The sequence below is a fragment of the Canis lupus genome, chromosome 17 (assembly GCF_011100685.1).
Source record: "Canis lupus familiaris isolate Mischka breed German Shepherd chromosome 17, alternate assembly UU_Cfam_GSD_1.0, whole genome shotgun sequence".
NCBI lineage: Eukaryota > Metazoa > Chordata > Mammalia > Carnivora > Canidae > Canis > Canis lupus.
In genome coordinates, this window is record NC_049238.1 from 21093582 (window position 1) to 21110735 (window position 17154).

Below are 17154 nucleotides of genomic sequence, written 5' to 3' on the forward strand. Positions count from 1 at the left end.
TGACCCTGCTCCATGTGGGCGCCGCCTCCAGACTACCACCATTTCTCTGGTGACCCCAGACAGAAGCCTTAAAGAAGTAATTCATGTCTGTTCATTTCTCATTCACTTCACCTCCTCCTTTTGACTCCCACCCTAACATAGATAGTTCTGCCCCTGTTCTGTTTTTCTCCCCCAACCGGTTCCTTGCCTGCTTTTATTGATCTTAATGATTTTTAATTCCCTTGCCTAATTTTTTTTAAGACTTATACATTTATTTAAGAGAGAGAGAAAGGGGCAGAGAATCCCAGGCAGACTCCCCACTGAGCTCAGAGCCCGATTCCACTCGATGTGGGGGCTCCATTCCAGAATCCTGAGATCATGACCTGAGTCAGACGCTTCACCCACTGAGCCACGGGCCGCCCCCCTTGCCTACGTTTAAAGGGCTTTCCTCCATTAGTCCACATAGACACTATAAGAGGATAAAGTAGTTACTCTGTGCTATCCAAAGTTCATCTTCAGCCCAAGACCTTACCCTGCCAGCAAAGTGGGTATGGTAGACAGACTAATGCCACCCCCCAAAGGTATCCACATTGTAATTCCCCCAACTTGGAATATATTAGGTTACATGGCAAAGGGGAATTAAGATTCCAAATGGAATTAAGTCTCTAACCAGTTGACCTTAAAATTAGGAGAGTATGGTAGGTTATCCAGATGAGCCCAATGTAATCACAGAGTCCATAAAAGTGGAAGGAGGGGGTGCAGAAGAGGAGATCGGAGTGATGCCATGTGAAAAGGTACTCAATAAGGTGTTGCTGGCTTCAAGGATAGAAGGGGCCTGAGCAAAGAAACACAGGTGGCCCCTAGATACTGAAAAGGGCAAGAAAACAGCCTCCCGTGGAGGCTCGAGAAAGGGCCACTGCCCTACAGACATGGCATTTTAGCACAATGAGACCCTGACACACCCTCGCCTTCTAGAACTGTAAGACAATAAATTTGTATTGTTTTAATCCACTCAAGTTTATGGTGATTTGTTAACAGCAGCTAATGCAGTAGATCAAACTGTGCTTCAGTGAGCTCACTGAAGCCCTTCTTTCTCCCACACTAGACACCCACCTGTCCTCCTTGACCCCACGTCTTTTGATTCTTCCCTCAGACCCCACTTGGGTGGGTACCTGCCCCAGCCCGCATCCATGGCTAGTGTCTAAGGCTGCTCTTGGAACACCCAAAGTTCAGAGACATAAAGCCACTGCAGCCGCCTCCACCTCTTCCCAGGACCCTCATATTAAGTGTGTCTTTCTCACAGAACACTTAGGATGGTGAACTGTAATTTTCTCTTTACACACTTGTCTCTCACACAGGCTTAGAGTTGCTCACAAGCAAGTGAGGCGAATACTCCAGCTCTACCTAGCCCAGAGCCAGGTGCTTAGGTAGAGAAGGTGTTTAGGAAATGCTGCAGGAGAAACAAGTGAGCTAGTTCTATCCCCTAGATGCCAAGGTACAGCCAATGACTTGTCAGACCAATGCAAGAAAAGCCAGCAAGGGAAGTCCCTCCCACCCTTTATATATCTTCCTGGAGCAGACCCCTTCTTTGCCTCTATGGAAAGCTTGTTCTGTTTCTCTTCAGAAAACAGCATCTCTTCTGTGACCATACACATGACACCGAAAGGTTGAGCAAAGGGATATTGTTGTGACTCTGAGTAGGTAAACCCGTGATCTGAAAAATGAATTGAATCACAACCAGTTCAGTTATGGTCCGTGGCAAAGCACTTCCAACTCAGAGCGATCTGAGGCAAAGTCAGACACAATCAGACCAGAAGGGGTATGAGGACAGGCAGGAGGCAGCAAGAGCTGGTCACCTCCCATCTCCTGCCTTTCCCCCACCCCACCTCCTCCTTCACATAGTCCCCCTTACCTTTCCAAAATAGTGGCTCATACCACAGCACAAGGGCTCTGATCCCTTTCTAACCTTCTTCACCTCCCAAATCCCATTAAGCACCACCCCCACTGAACTGCTATCCAGTTTCCCAGCTTTACCCTGTCATGTCTCACCTCTAGGTCTTCGTTTAAATCAATAAATCCACACAACTGGCCTGTTCTCTCCAGCTGTCCTGATCCCTAACCAGTGAAAATTCTCCCATTCCCCATCTCAAATGCCACCTCTTTCAGGACGCTTTCTCTAATCTCCTTTCTAAGGAACTCCTCACTCCTCAAGCTGTTCATCCTGTAGGAATTTGGCCTCTATTAGTTCTTACTACAAGGGCTTGTCTGTCTTGCACCTCTAAGTGTGGCAGGTATGAATCTCATCCTCAAATGTAGGAGCGTACATGAAATAACACATTTCCTTAATTGTAATAAAGTACTTTCATTTCTCCTCCCCTCATCCTCCCCTGCTGGAATGCTCTAAATTTTGAGGTTTCACAGAGTACTACAAGGAAGGCCCTCCAGGGATAGTGAATGTCAGCACTAACCTGTTTGGTTCCTCAGGTCTGGAGCTCTTGATTTCTCCCGGTCACATCTGGGACTTGGGACTGACTGCCTCTTGCAATGAAAGTCAGAGCCATTCTTTCCCATTTCCTGGAAGGGGAAACAGCCCTGGCTGTCCCAGAACCCCATACTTCTCTGTCTCCTATCAGAAGGGGGTCCCCACTCTCCATTTCCTGCCCTGGGACACTGCCCCTTCCCTCAAGCTCTGTCCTCTTCCTTGTTCTTCCACAATAGATTTTTTTATAGCCCAATAACTCAAAGTTTAACCACTAGTGAGCAACAACTAAGCTAGCACTTTCCTGGCAGGACAAAAGCATTTCATCTTCAAACTCTCCCCGGAGGGAAGGAGAACTTTCCATTCTATCTTTCCAGCACCACTGGAAAGAAAAGAAACCCCAGAACAGTTTAATTTCCGAGTCACCTAATGCAGTGATTCACCCAGTAGGTGCTCAGGTAAAATTTTCCCAACGTAGTAGCCTCACATCGCAGCACCTCTGCCTGGATGTTTTTCACTAGGAGCCCCTACGCGACGTCGCTAGGGATAACCCGGCGAAAACGAAAGACTACAAGTCCCAGGCTGCCTTGCGGTGGGCGACACGCGCCGCGAGGTCCTGGGAGGAGACGTGGCAGAGCGCGGCGCCTCCGCGCCGGACCGGAAAGCCCAGGGAGGTGGCAGTGGCGGGAGGGCCGGAGCCATGGCAGCCAAGGGGGCTGGTGGGGGGCGCTGGGAGGTGGTGAAGAAGGGGCGGCGGCCCGGGGCCGGCGGCAGCGGTAGAAGCGGCGGAGGGGACCGCCGGGCTCTCGGGGAGGCGAACGGTGTGTGGAAGTACGACCTGACCCGTGAGTACCCACCCGGCCGGCCGCCCGCGCCGCCACCGCCACCGGCCCCGGGCCTGCCCCTCCGGAGAGGTAGCGGGCAGCCCCCGGAGCCCCGGGCTCTCCTGCCGCCCGGCTACCGCGCCCTGCCTCTTGAGCCTCACAGGAGGTGGACAGCGCTGGGAGGGGGGCTGCCCTCGCCTAGCAGAGGAGTAAACTGAGGCCCAGGGGTGTCAGATGCCTTTCGCAGGATCCCATGTCAGAGGGGACCGGACTGCGGTCTGCACACACGCTCCAACCGGCTGTCCCCGGCCCTAGCCTGGCCTGTCAGGGCGGGTGTCTGCGAGCTGGGGAGAGACCGCCTTCATGGTACACCGTCTGCCTCCTTGCGTGACCCGCAGTGTTGTGGGGTGCGGGTAGGCCGTCCAGAGGCCCGGCAGAGGGAAGGCTGACTCTCCATTCCCGACTCCCACCAAGCCTCGTAAGCGGGGCCTGTTTCCCCAAAGTCTCCTGGGGGACTGCAGAAAGCTTGCCACTTGTTGATTAGAGAGTTGTCCCATTGGAGCCAAGATGGGAAAGTCCTGCCCTCCAGAACTGGTAGCCACTCACCAAGGAAGCCAGCCCTCTGTATGCATCTCCACTAGTTCCCACATACTCTGGTTTATCTAAAGAAATCTCTGCCCGGTTCTGTGAAAGAGCCCGTGAACTCCGGAGCTGCCATGACTGAAAGAAGCAGGAGGGCTCCCCTGCCCTGCTCCTTGAGCAGGACAGCTAGAAGGGGTGTTGAGGCAGGTTCTTCACTGAAGATGAACAAGGTGACAATGTGGGGGAAGGGACCGCTGTCCCTGTGAGGCCCTCATGACTCAAGGATACCCCCCCCCCGCCCCCCGCCCATTGTCTGCCTGTCATTACCCCAGCTCCAATCCAGACGACAAGCACCCTCTATGAGCGGGGCTTTGAAAGAATCCTCAAGCGACAGAATAAGGAGCAAGTTCCACCTCCTGCTGCAGAGCCCAAGAAACCAGCAAACAAGAAGCAGACTAAGAAGGTGGCGACCCTCACCAACCAAAACCAGAAGCAGGGTCGCTTCCGCAGCCTGGAAGAGGCGCTGAAAGCTGTGAGTGTCCCTAGACCTGAGGTGGGGAGACAAGAGTAGCATGAGGTATAGAGAAGATGAAAGGCATAGGTGGGGGATGGCCACTGGGGGCCTGTGGAATTTGGGATGCCACTGACTGGGAGGAGGCATTCGGGAAAGGGCAGAAACCCCAAGGGATAGAACGTTTGCATTTGAGACAGACAGGAAATAAGTCTGTAGGGAAACCTGGATTAGTACGAGGAGAGCCTCGAAGATCGGGGATACCAGGGTGGGGGTAAAGAAACACCTGTGGTTCCTTGCCCCATGGAAGCTGCGATCTTTCATCTTCCATCTGGTCCCCTTGCACATGTAAAGGGCTTGAGAGTATAGGGTCTTGAGACCAGCAATCCCAGCTGTGCTGTGTTTTCTAAATATCTGGATGCAGCGATACTGTGGCATTCCACATACTTCACATTTAAAAGCAGAAATCCTCTTTTACCTTCAACCCTTCACCCATTTTCCCAGCTCCACCCTGTTTCCCTAAACTCACTCGTAACTGACCTCGGTGGGGGCCTGTGTCCCGGCAGCTGGATGTGGCAGCTCTGCAGAAGGAACTGGACAAGAGCCAGAGCGTGTTCTCTGGGAACCCCTCCGTGTGGCTGAAGGACCTGGCCAGCTATCTCAACTACAAGCTGCAGGCGCCTCTAAGTGAGCCCACGCTGAGCCAGCATACACATGGTTAGTTCTTCGACCTCCCTCAAAATCAGACAAGTTTGAGAAAATACTGAAAGGGCCATATGTAAACACATTAGTTAGCAACAGAGCCCAGTGTCCCCACTGTCCTGATTTATGTGCGTCATGCAAGCTGTTCTCAAATCGTCACAGCTGGGGAAGTGGGCCTCACTGGGACAGGGAGGATGCCAGCCTAGCGCAGGGACCTCTGCGTGCATTCGCCATCTCAGGGAGTGCAGCCGAGCTCTCAGAGCTGGCAGGGGCTTCTGATGCTAGGACACATGTGGAACCTTTCGGCCCCAGATTATCCCTACAGCCTGGTAAGCCGGGAGCTTCGTGGGATCATCCGAGGGCTGCTGGCCAAGGCAGCGGGGTCTCTGGAGCTCTTTTTTGACCACTGTCTGTTCACTATGCTGCAAGAGCTGGATAAGACACCAGGTGAGAGGGGGTGCCCCCCTGTGAGGGATAGCCCCACCCCATCTTGGGAACCTACTACTCCCTTTTCCTACTTCCAGATTGCCAGGGTAGTTCTGATTCCAGCAAAGAAATGTGCTAATCTCAATATTCTTTTGGAAAGAGAGGAAGAGGGCAGCCCGGGTGGCTCAGCAGTTTAGCACTGCCTTCAGCCCAGGGTGTGATCCTGGAGTCCCGGGATCGAGTCCCACATTGGGCTTCCTGCATGGAGCCTGCTTCTCCCTCTGCCTGTGTCTCTGCCTCCCTCTCTCTCTCTCTCTGTGTGTGTGTGTGTCTCTCATGAATAAATAAATAAAATCGTCAAAAAAAAAAAAGGAAAGAGAGGAAGATGTTAGGAGTCATTGGCCCTGGATTCTGGGCTCACCGCTGCTAGAAGGGAGATTTCGGTTTTGGGATGCCAAGTAACATATGTAGGTCTGAGAACACCTGTCTCTCCAGGGGAGTCACTACATGGATACCGCATCTGTATCCAGGCCGTTCTGCAAGACAAGCCCAAGATTGCCACCATGAACCTGGGCAAGGTGAGCTCAGGGTGGTGGTGGGAACGCCGGAAGGGGGGCCACTGGGACTGGGGAGGCTGGGCAGATTCTATACCGTTGAACCTAATTAGGGGACAGTGGAAGCTCTGTGAGACCAGTAACACTGCTGACACTTGCTCCGCGTCTGCTTTATATAGGCATGAGGTAGATGCTACTGTTATGCTTACTTTATAGATGAGAAGATGGAGCTACAGGGATTCAGTAACTTTCCTAATTAGTGAACTAGTTTAAGTGGCAAGTACGGGTGCAGGCCACAGCCCAGTGCCGGACCGCATGGTCTGCATCACTACCCTGTACTACCCCAGTGCTGCACCGCCCCATGGCCTGTCCCTTCTCTCCCTTTTGGCATCTCTTCCTACCTGGCTTTGGGGGTGCTCCTGGTGCTTTGCCTTGTCACAACCTGCCTTTCCCACTGGTCTCCTCAGTTCCTGGAACTGCTAAGGTCTCACCAGAGCCGACCGGCAAAGTGTCTGACAATCATGTGGGCCCTGGGTCAAGCAGGTTTTACCAACCTCGCTGAAGGACTGAAAGGTAAGAAAGATGTAGGGGAGAAAAAGGGATGGCCTTGGGGGCAGGGAGCTCCTCTTTAACATCCCCCGTGGGTCCAAGCCTGAGGCTCCCTCCCTGACCTTTGTTTCCTTAGTGTGGCTGGGGATCATGCTGCCTGTGCTGGGCATCAAGTCTCTTTCTCCCTTTGCCATCGCGTACCTGGATCGGCTGCTCCTGTGAGTAATTGGTGGGGGGTGGGGTGGGGGTAGGGGATCAGCCAGGAGGGCCCATGGTGTCCACAGTAGCTGTTTGAGCAAAACAAGATGCTGTGGTCCTGGTCTCCATAGCTGTGGGGAAACCAGGACCAGCTCCTCCCAGTCAGAACTCAATGGTGAGGAAGGAAAGAGAGGAAACCATTAAGGGGTAGGGATGAGGCTGAGTGTATGCCCATTTTCTTAGATGTTGGTCTCAGCTGGGATCACAGCCTGCCTGGTAGTCTTCCGCAAGTCTGTTTCCTGCTTTCCCCCGTAGGATGCACCCCAACCTCACCAAGGGCTTTGGCATGATTGGCCCCAAGGACTTCTTCCCGCTTCTGGACTTTGCCTACATGCCCAACAACTCCCTGACACCCAGGTAGGACTACCCTGGGGCACACCTGCTGTGAAGGATCCCAGCAGAGGCTGGAGCAGGCTGTATATTTCCTGTCCGTTCTTCTCCAACCACCCAAAATCTGAGATTTTCAACCTGCCCATTGAACCTGACCGTTCAAGGGATCGGTGAACCCCCTGAAGTTATATGGACCCTCAGGTGTGATTGGCATATGGGCATTTTCCTGGGGAGAAGATCCATGACTTCCAACAGATTTTCCAAGGAGTCGTTGAGTCTAAAAAGACTCTGAGCCATTATAAGGCCCTTAGTGACTCTGCTCCCACAGGCAGGGCAGAAAGTCAGCCAAGCAAAAGGGACATATCACGTAGCTCCTTTTAGACCTGGTGCCTGGCTCTCCTCCCACCCCCACCCCAGCCTGCAGGAGCAGCTGTGTCAGCTCTACCCTCGACTGAAGGTGCTGGCATTTGGGGCGAAGCCGGAATCCACCCTGCATACGTATTTCCCCTCCTTCCTGTCCAGAGCCACCCCTAGCTGCCCTCCTGAGATGAAGAAAGAGGTGAGGAAATGATGGAAGGCCACCGCAGAGGTCCTTACCTGCTGACAGGGGCCCTGCCTTCACAGAACCCGTTTCCTGGGCCTCTCCTTAGCACATTCCTGACAGCCACCTGACCACTCATGGGCCACCCTCACAGGGACAGAGCTAAAAGGACGCACGTTCACGTCTGGCTGGTCTCTGATGTTCTGCCTCTTGTTGACAGATGATCTTCAAGCTCTAGCTTGAGAGCCGCAGCCTCCCCCTTGTGGGCTCTCAGATTTCTGGGGTCTTGGCACAATTTCTCTGTCCTCTGGGGTGGGAGTGTTGCCTGGGAGGCACTGTCTCCCTCCAGCATCCCCCCGCCCCAGCAGCCTCTCCTGTCCCCTCTCCCCTGTGCAGCTCCTGAGCAGCCTGACCGAGTGTCTGACGGTGGACCCCCTCAGCGCCAGTGTCTGGAGGCAGTTGTACCCCAAGCACTTGTCACAGTCCAGGCAGGTGGGGGTGGGGGGCTGCCCACCTCTGATGCATAGGGAAATGCCTTATTCCATGCTTCCCAGCCTGTCCCTGGCCTAGAAGCAGAAGGGGAACATTTGTCACTGTCCTTCGAGTTTGTGCCTCTCAAATTGAGTGGGAACATTTCTGGGTTGGCCTCTAGGAGGCTGCTCATTGTGGGAGGGAAGTGAAGGAGCCAGGGCCTAATGGGGGCCAGGAGGATTGGAGGGGCCCAGTGAGCCCCCTGATTGGAAGGGGTTGTGCTTTCCCCATAGCCTGCTGCTGGAACACCTGCTCAGGTCCTGGGAGCAGATTCCCAAGAAGGTGAGGAGCTGGGAGGACATGGCAGGCTGAGCCTCGTCCGGGTTCTGGGTTCGTACCCCTCAACCACTGCCCTCCCTTTGCTGAGAAGGCGCTGTACTCATGCATTTGGCGTGGACAGTGAAGCAGGGTGGAGGCTCAGAGTTCCCTCACAGACTAAATGTTAACCTCTCAACCCAGACTTTCTTATCCTGCAGACACAGAAGTCTTTGCAGGAAACCATCCAATCCTTCAAGCTTACCAACCAGGAGCTGCTGAGGAAGGGCAGCTGCAACAGTCAGGATGCTGCCACCTGCGACACAGCCTGCAAGGTGCCAGCACCCAGCCCTCCCTGACCCACACACCAGCCTACGCCTCTGACCAGCACCCCTGGCCCCCCTGTCCATGGAGCCGCCCTGTCTCTGGGGTCGTGTGAGGGCTTGATCCTCTTCCTGGAATGGAAGGCCTGGCTTGAGGCCTTCCTTCCGGATGAAGGACCACCCCCTCCTTCTGACCACTGCTCCCCTCCACCGCCCCTTCTCCTCACAGGGCCTTTTGCAGCAGGCACAGGGCTACCGGCTGCCCTGGACACGGCTACTCCTATTGGTGCTGATCTTTGCCATAGGTTTCCTGTGCCATGACTTCCAGTCACACAGCTCCTTCCAGGGTAAGCGAGAATTGGCAGGCAAGGGAGATAACGTGAGGGTGAGGCACAGAGCTAGGTGTAGCACCCCCTGGCCCTCACACATAGCTTTGCCCTGATACTACAGAAGAGACTCTTTCAGACAGGCTTTTCTGTCCACAACTATGACGTTACCACTTCAGATTGGACTGCTGCTTTGCCGTAGAGATGTTTGCATAGTCATAGTCTTGCTTGAGTAAGTGTTATCTCCTTTTTAACTCCTGAGGAAATTGAGAGTCAGATTTAGTAGTTAGCTTAAGATCACAGCTGGTAAGTAGATGGGTGGACCCTCAGACCCAAGGCTCCCTGACACTTACCTGGCTACCTCACTCCAGTTCACACCTGGCCCAGCAGGAGAAATGAGCTCAGCTCCACGGGCCTGCATCCCTCCCTCTGAGCAAGCGCGCTCTGGAGCGGATCGGAGCCAGCTCTGCAGCCCTGCGAGCACATGAGTTCTGCTCCCCTGGACCTGCTCTGGGGCCTGGAGTGTCTCTCCCTGCCCCCCCTCACCCCCCAGCTCACCAGAGGCCCCCTTTACTCAGCCTCCCTTTCTGGCCGGTTGCTTCGATCATCTGGGTTCTTGCCTGCTGGCCAGCAAGTGTGTGCCAAGATCTACTCCTACAGCCTGCAGGGCTACAGGTGAGCCCTCGTAGGGGGTGCGGCGGGGCGAGGCAGGAGGGAGAGGGCCAGGTTTTCAGAGTGGTGACGGCATCAGTGGGAAATGATAACACTTTCCCCTCCTCAAGGCCTCCCTTCCCCACAGCTGTTCTTGGGGAGCTGAGCCATCTGAGGAAACTCAGCCTCCCTCTCTCCGCCCGATTGCCTCTTACAGCTGGCTAGAGGAGACTTTGCCGGCCTGGGGCTCCCACCTACTGACCATGCTGAGGCCCAGTTTGCAGCTGGCCTGGGCCCACACCAATGCCACAATCAGCTTTCTTTCTTCCCACTGTGCCTCCCACCTTGCCTGGTTTGGTGACAGCCTTGCTAGCCTCTCCCAGAGGGTAAGTTGGAGATAGGGAGGTCAGAGAAGGGCTGGCCTCCCCAGGGGCTGGAATGTCATCCTCACATGGAACAGGTCCTCAGGGCCAGGATGCATTCTCCACTCTCTGTGCTCCAGCTACAGGTACCTGATACGCTGATCCAGCTGCTCCAGTCTCTGCAGGAGCTGCTCCTGCTTCTTTACCAGAATGTGCTGCTGCCATTGTGGCACATACTGCTGGAAGCCCTGGCCCGGGCCCAGGAGCACTGCCATGAGGCATGCAGGTGAGACCCTCCTCCAAAGCTCCAGCAGGAGCCCGAGAGCCCCATGCCCCTTCCCCAGAGACAAGGCTCTGTCCAGTCTCTCACCAAGCCCTACTCCAGCCCTCGGCCACTCTGGGATGCGGGATAGGGGTCTGAGCTGCAATCCTGTGACCTGACCCAGCACTGCTTCCCAACTCCCACAAATGTTCTGCTTTCCTCCCAGGGGTGAAGTGACCTGGGACTGCGTGAAGACACAGCTCAGTGAGGCTGCCCGCTGGGTCTGGCTCTGCCTACAGGACATCACCTGTGGCTTTCTTGGACTGGGCACTTGCCATGATATCCCAGCAATAGGCCCTGCCTCCCTGGCCACCAGGCCTGTCTTGGGGCAGGCCATCTGAGACTGCTGGCAGGCAGAGGGCAGCCATTCTGCAGAAGTCTTCTTGTACCTGGTGCCTAAGTTCTGCCTCCTAGGGAGTAACCGGTTACCTCTGCCCCAGTTCCTCCATCTCCAATGGGGACTGAGCCCAGAGATACATCAGCCTCCTCCTACCCCTGATCCCACTGAACGCTTTTTGGGCCCTGTTGCATGTAGCTCCCAGCCTCTGTCCTCAGGCTGCTAACCTTCTGTAGGCCCCTCTCATCTCCTGCTCTCCACTTCTTTCCATCTCATTCCCAAAGCCCCAGACAGCTCATCTCCCAGAAGGTGGGGTTCTACTGAGTGACAGCTACATTCTGATGAATGATTCCTGCTCCCAGACTTTAGCCACAGTGGAACAAGGGAAGAGGCCTCCAGAAGAACATAGCATCATAGTGGGCAACGGCAACTTCACCTCGGCCCTCAGCCTGCATGGGCCTGTCAGAGGGCTGGGCCAAAGGACCTCTCACCTCTGGACGCCCAATATCTGTCCTTTGAGGCCCTTCACTGCCCTCTGCGTCATCATCCTACTTCTTTACTCTCCCCTCTCCCCCTTCGGTGCCTGGGGACCTTCCCTCCGGGTTCAGCTTCTCCCCGCCGCCTGCCCCTACCACCTGTCTGGGGAGCAAAGCCCAAGTAGTTGTGTGCCTTGGGCCCAGTGGACCTTCCAGCAGCCTGTTGACACAGGATTCAGCATATGGCTCCTTGGTACACCTACTGGGTGGAATAAAGGACACAGATTTGATTGCTAGCTTTCCTCTCTGCATCCCCATGCAGGAATTCCCATAGTTGTAAACAGGACAACAGAATATCGGGCACACACATGTTCTCCTTTGGCCCCCTGCCCTCTGGGGGTTGTAGCCACTGGCTGCAGGTGAGCTTCTGGCAGGGAAAGCTCACACCCATCATTCTAAATGCTGGCCTGTTGAGGATTCCAGACACTCCTTTTGCTCCCCTAATCCTATCATTTCACTTGTCACTGTGCTTCATGTCCCAAGGTTTGCCTTGATAGCTGAAGTATTTTCTTGTTAAAGATTTTATTTATTCATAAGAGACAGAGACACGGGGCAGAGGGAGAAGCAGATTCCCTGTAGGGAGCCTGACATGGGACTTGATCCCAGGACCCTGGGATCACGCCCTGAGCTAAAGGTAGATGCTCAACCACTGAGCCACCCAGGTTCCCCTAGCTTAAGTATTTGAAGCTGGAAAGAGGAGGGAGTCAACCAAGGGAATACTTGTTCTGTGACCCATAGTGTCCTCTTCCTTGCCAGGACCTTAATGTGTTAGTTGGTTTTACAAGGCAATGAGTGAAAGATTTAGGACTCCAAGAGACCCATGAGTCTAAGGTCTATGGCCAAAGTCCCTTTTTGTGTTTGACTTGAAACTCTAAGAACTGAACAGACTCAGCTCTCACCTCAGGTTTCTTTCCTTGAATGTTTCAAATCTAAGCAGTACTGGCAGTGCACTGCCCACTCCAGCTCCCACAGGTTACTTCCTGCTTCTAGCAGATGCCTGAGGGGACAGCAGGATGATGGCCAGCTACCACTTTCCCATTCGCTTGTCACCCTGAGACTGCCTTGACTTCTCAGTGGGAAGACTATAAAGTAGCAAGTGTAGAAAAATCTTGACCCAAAGTGAGGTCATGAGTACAATAGCGTCTCACATTTGTGTTCCCTTTCCTTGTTAGGCTAGAACCGTGTTACCGCTTGAGAGTTAAGCGGCGCACATTGGACTGAACCCCGGCTCCCCTAGTGGCAGGTAACCATGACAATTGTCCCGGAAAAAAATGAAAAATCCCACCTGGCAACTAAGGTCTGGAGCTGCTGGGTGGGACTGCAAGGGTCCCAAGAACTCACTTCTTCCCAATCAGGAACAAACAGGTTCAGTGCTTAGGAATAGTGAGTCTGGTTGGCAACAGCACAGGACAAGGAAAATGAGGACCCTGTCCTGATGACACTGAATCACCAGGGCTGCTGGACTGCTACAATCCAGTGACTCCAAGAATGTTGCCTAACGTGTGCACTGGTTTCCAGTGTGTGTAGCAAGTTTACCTTGGGTTCCTTCAACCTTCTGACCTAGAATCCTGGGGTACAACATTTGATCAACTTTGGTCAGCTGGGGTCTCTACAGCCTCTTTCGGGGACACCAATACCTTAATTGGCTTTATTTGATAAACAGTTGTTTGACTCAATACTGGAACTGTCCAAAATTTTTCCTGGGTCAGAGAAGTAGTCCCAACATTGCACCCGCTGCCCTTTAAAGCAGATGTTTCACATTTTGCAGACCTGTCAAAGCCCAGGAATCCAAGCTGAGCCAGTGAGTTGAGCCAATGTGGACCAGTAGAGTAGACTCCTACTGACAGGTGTGCTCTCACAGTAGGACTCTTGATTGGAGGAACAGAAGTAACCTGACACCTCAGAGGGTCACATCTGGACATTGTAACTTTACTTTTCACACAGCTGGAGTTCCACAGAAAACTGGCATGTTTGAGTCTGGTTATCGCTTACCAACTTGAGTTATGACCGACTCTTGTATGGGCCTGCAAGTCATAGCACATGACTCATTTGAACCACTTGTTTCCAAAAGTCAAAGCACGTTTCTGGATTTGAGCCCAGTCTACAGCTCCAGCTTTACAGCCGGGCAGCTTGATGGGTGATCTGCTTACCAGGAACTGAGAGCATTGCTAGACTCACCTGCCGCATTACCAGTACACTCTCAAATGCCATCACCCTTGGGGTGGAGGGTTTCCCACAGAGACAAACAGGCCTGCCCTGCCCCATTCCAGAAGGACCCAGTTGACAATTACATGGAAATGTCAGTGGTTATCTGACCTCTGAGCATCTTAATCTTCTCTCTCCTAAAGGACTTTGGGTTTAAGTGAACATGTAAGGTGATCCATCCTTTTCTACATATTCTTCATGGGTCTGCTCCCTAATGGGTTGGAGGGGATGAAGGCTTGCTTTTCCCCATGTGGTATTCCATTTTACTGGGCAATTCCATCACCCCAAGCTTGAAATATAAGAAGGAATTTGGAGACAAGATATGGGGAGCTTCCACCATTCGGGCTATGAGTGAATACTTGTTGAATATTGAATAATCTGCTTATTAATAAAAACTCTGAATTCAGACACATTGTTGGATGTGCCTTGATATATGTATTTTTATTATGTTAGCACATCAGTTATTACTTTTTTGATGGACTTTAGAATTTTAGGTTCACATCAGAATTGAGCAAAAAGTACATATGCCTTGTCCCGTGCACCCACACAGCCCTCCACCGTCAACATCAGTGAACTGGCACTGACACATTGTTATCACCCAAAGTCTGTAGTTTACATTAAACATACTTTGTATGATTTTAGTCTTTTTAAGTTTATTGAGACTTGTTCTGTAGCCTGGCATGTGGCCCATCCAGGAGAATGTTCCATGAGTGCAGGAAAAGAATATGTATTCTGCTATTGTTGGGTGGAAGGTTCTGTGCCTGTCTGTTCGGTCTCGGTGCATTGATCAAGGCCTCCATTTCCTTACTGAGCTTATCACATAAACATCCTTAATGTTAAAGAACTCCTACAAATCAAGAAAAGCCTCAACATAACAATAAAAAAATGGATAAAAGACAATTCATTGAAGGGGCTCCTGGCTGGCTCAGTGAGTAGAGCAGGTGACTCTTGATCTCATAGTTGTGAATTCAGGCCCTACATGGGCACAGAGATTACTTAAAAAAAAAAAAAAAAAAAGACAATTCATTGAAAACTGCAAATAAACGATAAAGTCCATTTCATTGGTAAAGTACAAATTTCAAATAAGTTACCACTTACTTTTGCCTATTAACAAAGATTTTTAAGTGATAATATACTCAGTGAATGTTGTGCTAGAAATCAGTGTAATGTTTCTGGGAAGTAATTTGGTAATATTCATCAAAAGGTTTAAAAGTTCTGTAGTATTTTACCAAAGAATTCCACTCCTGAAAATATGTTCTAGAGACTAGAGAAGAGAAATATGGACAAAGATTTATGTACAAGAGCATTTATTATAGTAGTATGAATAAATTAAAATTTGGATGTAAACTGTGTCTAATAATAAGATGAACATTACAATAAAATTGTTGTAACACTTTTACAACCAAAATGGGAAAATGGCTATTTGAATGACGGTTTCAAAGAATTTTTATTTTTTTTATTTTTTTATTTTTTTTCAAAGAATTTTTAATGACATAAAAAAATTCTTATAACTGAGCTCAATTTGTTGAAATATTGACTATAATAAAAAAATACAGAAGAGTGTTGGCAAGGATGTGGAGAAATTGGAACCCTCCTGCATTGCTAATGGGAATGTAGAATGGTTCAGCCATTGTGGAAAACAGTTTGGTGGTTCCTCAAGGAGTTAAAACAGTTACCAGAAACCCCAGCAATTCCACACAGAAATTTGTACACGAATAGAACAGAATAGCACTTCAGTTCATGAAAGCCAAAAGGTGGAAACAGCCCAAATGCCCATCAACATATGAATGGACAAACAAAATGGTGTATTAGTACATGGAATATTACTCAGCCATTAAAAGGGAGCAGGTGCTGACACATGATACAACATGTTTTTTTTTTTTTTAATTGTATTTATTCATGAAACACACACAGAAAGAGAGAGAGAGAGAGAGAGAGGGGCAGAGACACAGGCAGAGGGAGAAGCAGGCTCCATGCAGGGAGCCTGATGTGGGACTTGATCCCGAGTCACATGGATGAGTTGCAACAATACTATGACAAGTGACAAAAATCAGACACAAAAGGTCACGTATTTTATTTTTTCTTTTATATGAGATCTCCAGAATAGGCAAATCCATAGAGAGAAAGCAGATTAGTGGTTGCCTGGGTACGGGGGAAGTGATGGCAGGGAATGATTGCGTAAAGGGTACAGGGTGTTCTTCTGGGGTAACTTTTTAAAAAAAGTTTGGAAACTAGAGAGAAATGATAATTTGCACAGTACTGTGAATGCACTAAGTGCCACTGACTTGTTCATACTTTAAAATGGCAAATTGTACGTTGTGAATCTCGCCTTAAAAAAAAAAAAATGGCAACATAATTGAGTATGTTCCTTTTCCCAGCATCCCCTCCCCTCAAGAAACCCAGCCAGCCAGCACGCTAAACACCGAGCCAAGAAAACTGCCCAAGTTAACGCTCTGGGACACAATGATGGCATTTGCAGCAACAGAGCGAAGTTAAACGGGGAAATTGGTGGGAAGAAGTTAACCTCCTGCTTTGTGGGTGGGCGCAAGGGTGAAAGCCGAGCTGTGCCCAGTGACCTCAGAGACCTCGGATTTAAAGATGAGCCTGAGAGATAAGGCTCAGAGCTGCGAATGGGCCAGAAACCATCCCCCGCCCACCTGCATTTGCGCAGGGCGACTGTGGCTCCAGGTGGCACGGGCCGCAGGGCTGGAGACGCCCCGGGTCCCCGCACACCCACTCCGCCGCACCCCTAAGCAAGGCTCCACGGGGGAGTGGGGGTGTTAGGTTTCAGAGCCCCTAGGTACTTGGTGGGCAAAGGAGGGTCGGCCGGCCTTCCAGGCCCCTGGAAAGAGGCGCGAAGGGGCGCCGGGGGGTGGGGGGGCGGCGGCGCCGGTGCATCTCGCTCGGGGCTGCTCGGCGCCGGCCGCCAAGTCCGACCCCGCCGCCCAGGGGCCTGCGCGCCGCCCGCAGCTCGGCGGCTCACACGGCTCAGGCTCCAGCCAGAACGAATAGATTCTGACGACACGCGGTTAACTGACCGAATGAATGTCCTTCACAGCAGGAGAGCAGCAGGATTTTATTGGCGCCCGAAGGGAAAATTAGAGCAAATAACGAAAGTAAGCCCTCGGTTTTGGAAGCTGGGCTTGCGCCTTGCAACCGGGGAGCACACTGCGCCCGCGCCGCGCAGGGCGAAGGCTGCCCAGCAGCCAGGGGGCGCGGGCGGGATCTCAAAACGTCCTCAACCCTATAAAAGCCACGGGCGGGGTGGGGGGGGGGGGGGCGAGGAGGTGCAGGAGGGCGCTGCGCTCGCTTTTTTGTTTGGTAAAAAGCAGGGAAATGGAAAGGAAGTGTATTGCCCATTTCCTTCGTCCAGAGTTGGGAAGCGGGTCCTCCGCTCGCTCTTCAGTTCCCGGCTTCCTTTGTTCTGTGCAGCGCGGAGGGGCTCCGCGGAGCGAGCTCCTTTATAAAGGGGGGCGGGGGGGGCAGCTATGCCGAGAGACGTTCCGAGCTTGTCATAGTGCGGCCTTGGTGAGTATTAGAGAGGAACTGGCAGGTGCCGGGAGCAGCGGAG

General features: G+C 52.1%; 1 protein-coding gene across 1 annotated transcript; it reads left to right on the forward strand.

Moving 5' to 3' along the window:
- Positions 1-3108: 3108 nt before the first annotated feature.
- TMEM214 (transmembrane protein 214) lies at positions 3109-11614 on the forward strand. The gene is given in 18 exon segments (XM_038561031.1): positions 3109-3303; positions 4197-4396; positions 4942-5092; positions 5390-5524; positions 5999-6081; positions 6525-6630; positions 6743-6824; positions 7120-7221; positions 7612-7753; positions 8132-8223; positions 8500-8548; positions 8743-8856; positions 9074-9191; positions 9749-9845; positions 10039-10207; positions 10324-10469; positions 10672-10753; positions 10755-11614. Coding segments are annotated over 18 exon segments (2058 nt in total). The 5' UTR covers positions 3109-3158; the 3' UTR covers positions 10800-11614.
- The last annotated feature ends 5540 nt before the right edge of the window (positions 11615-17154 follow it).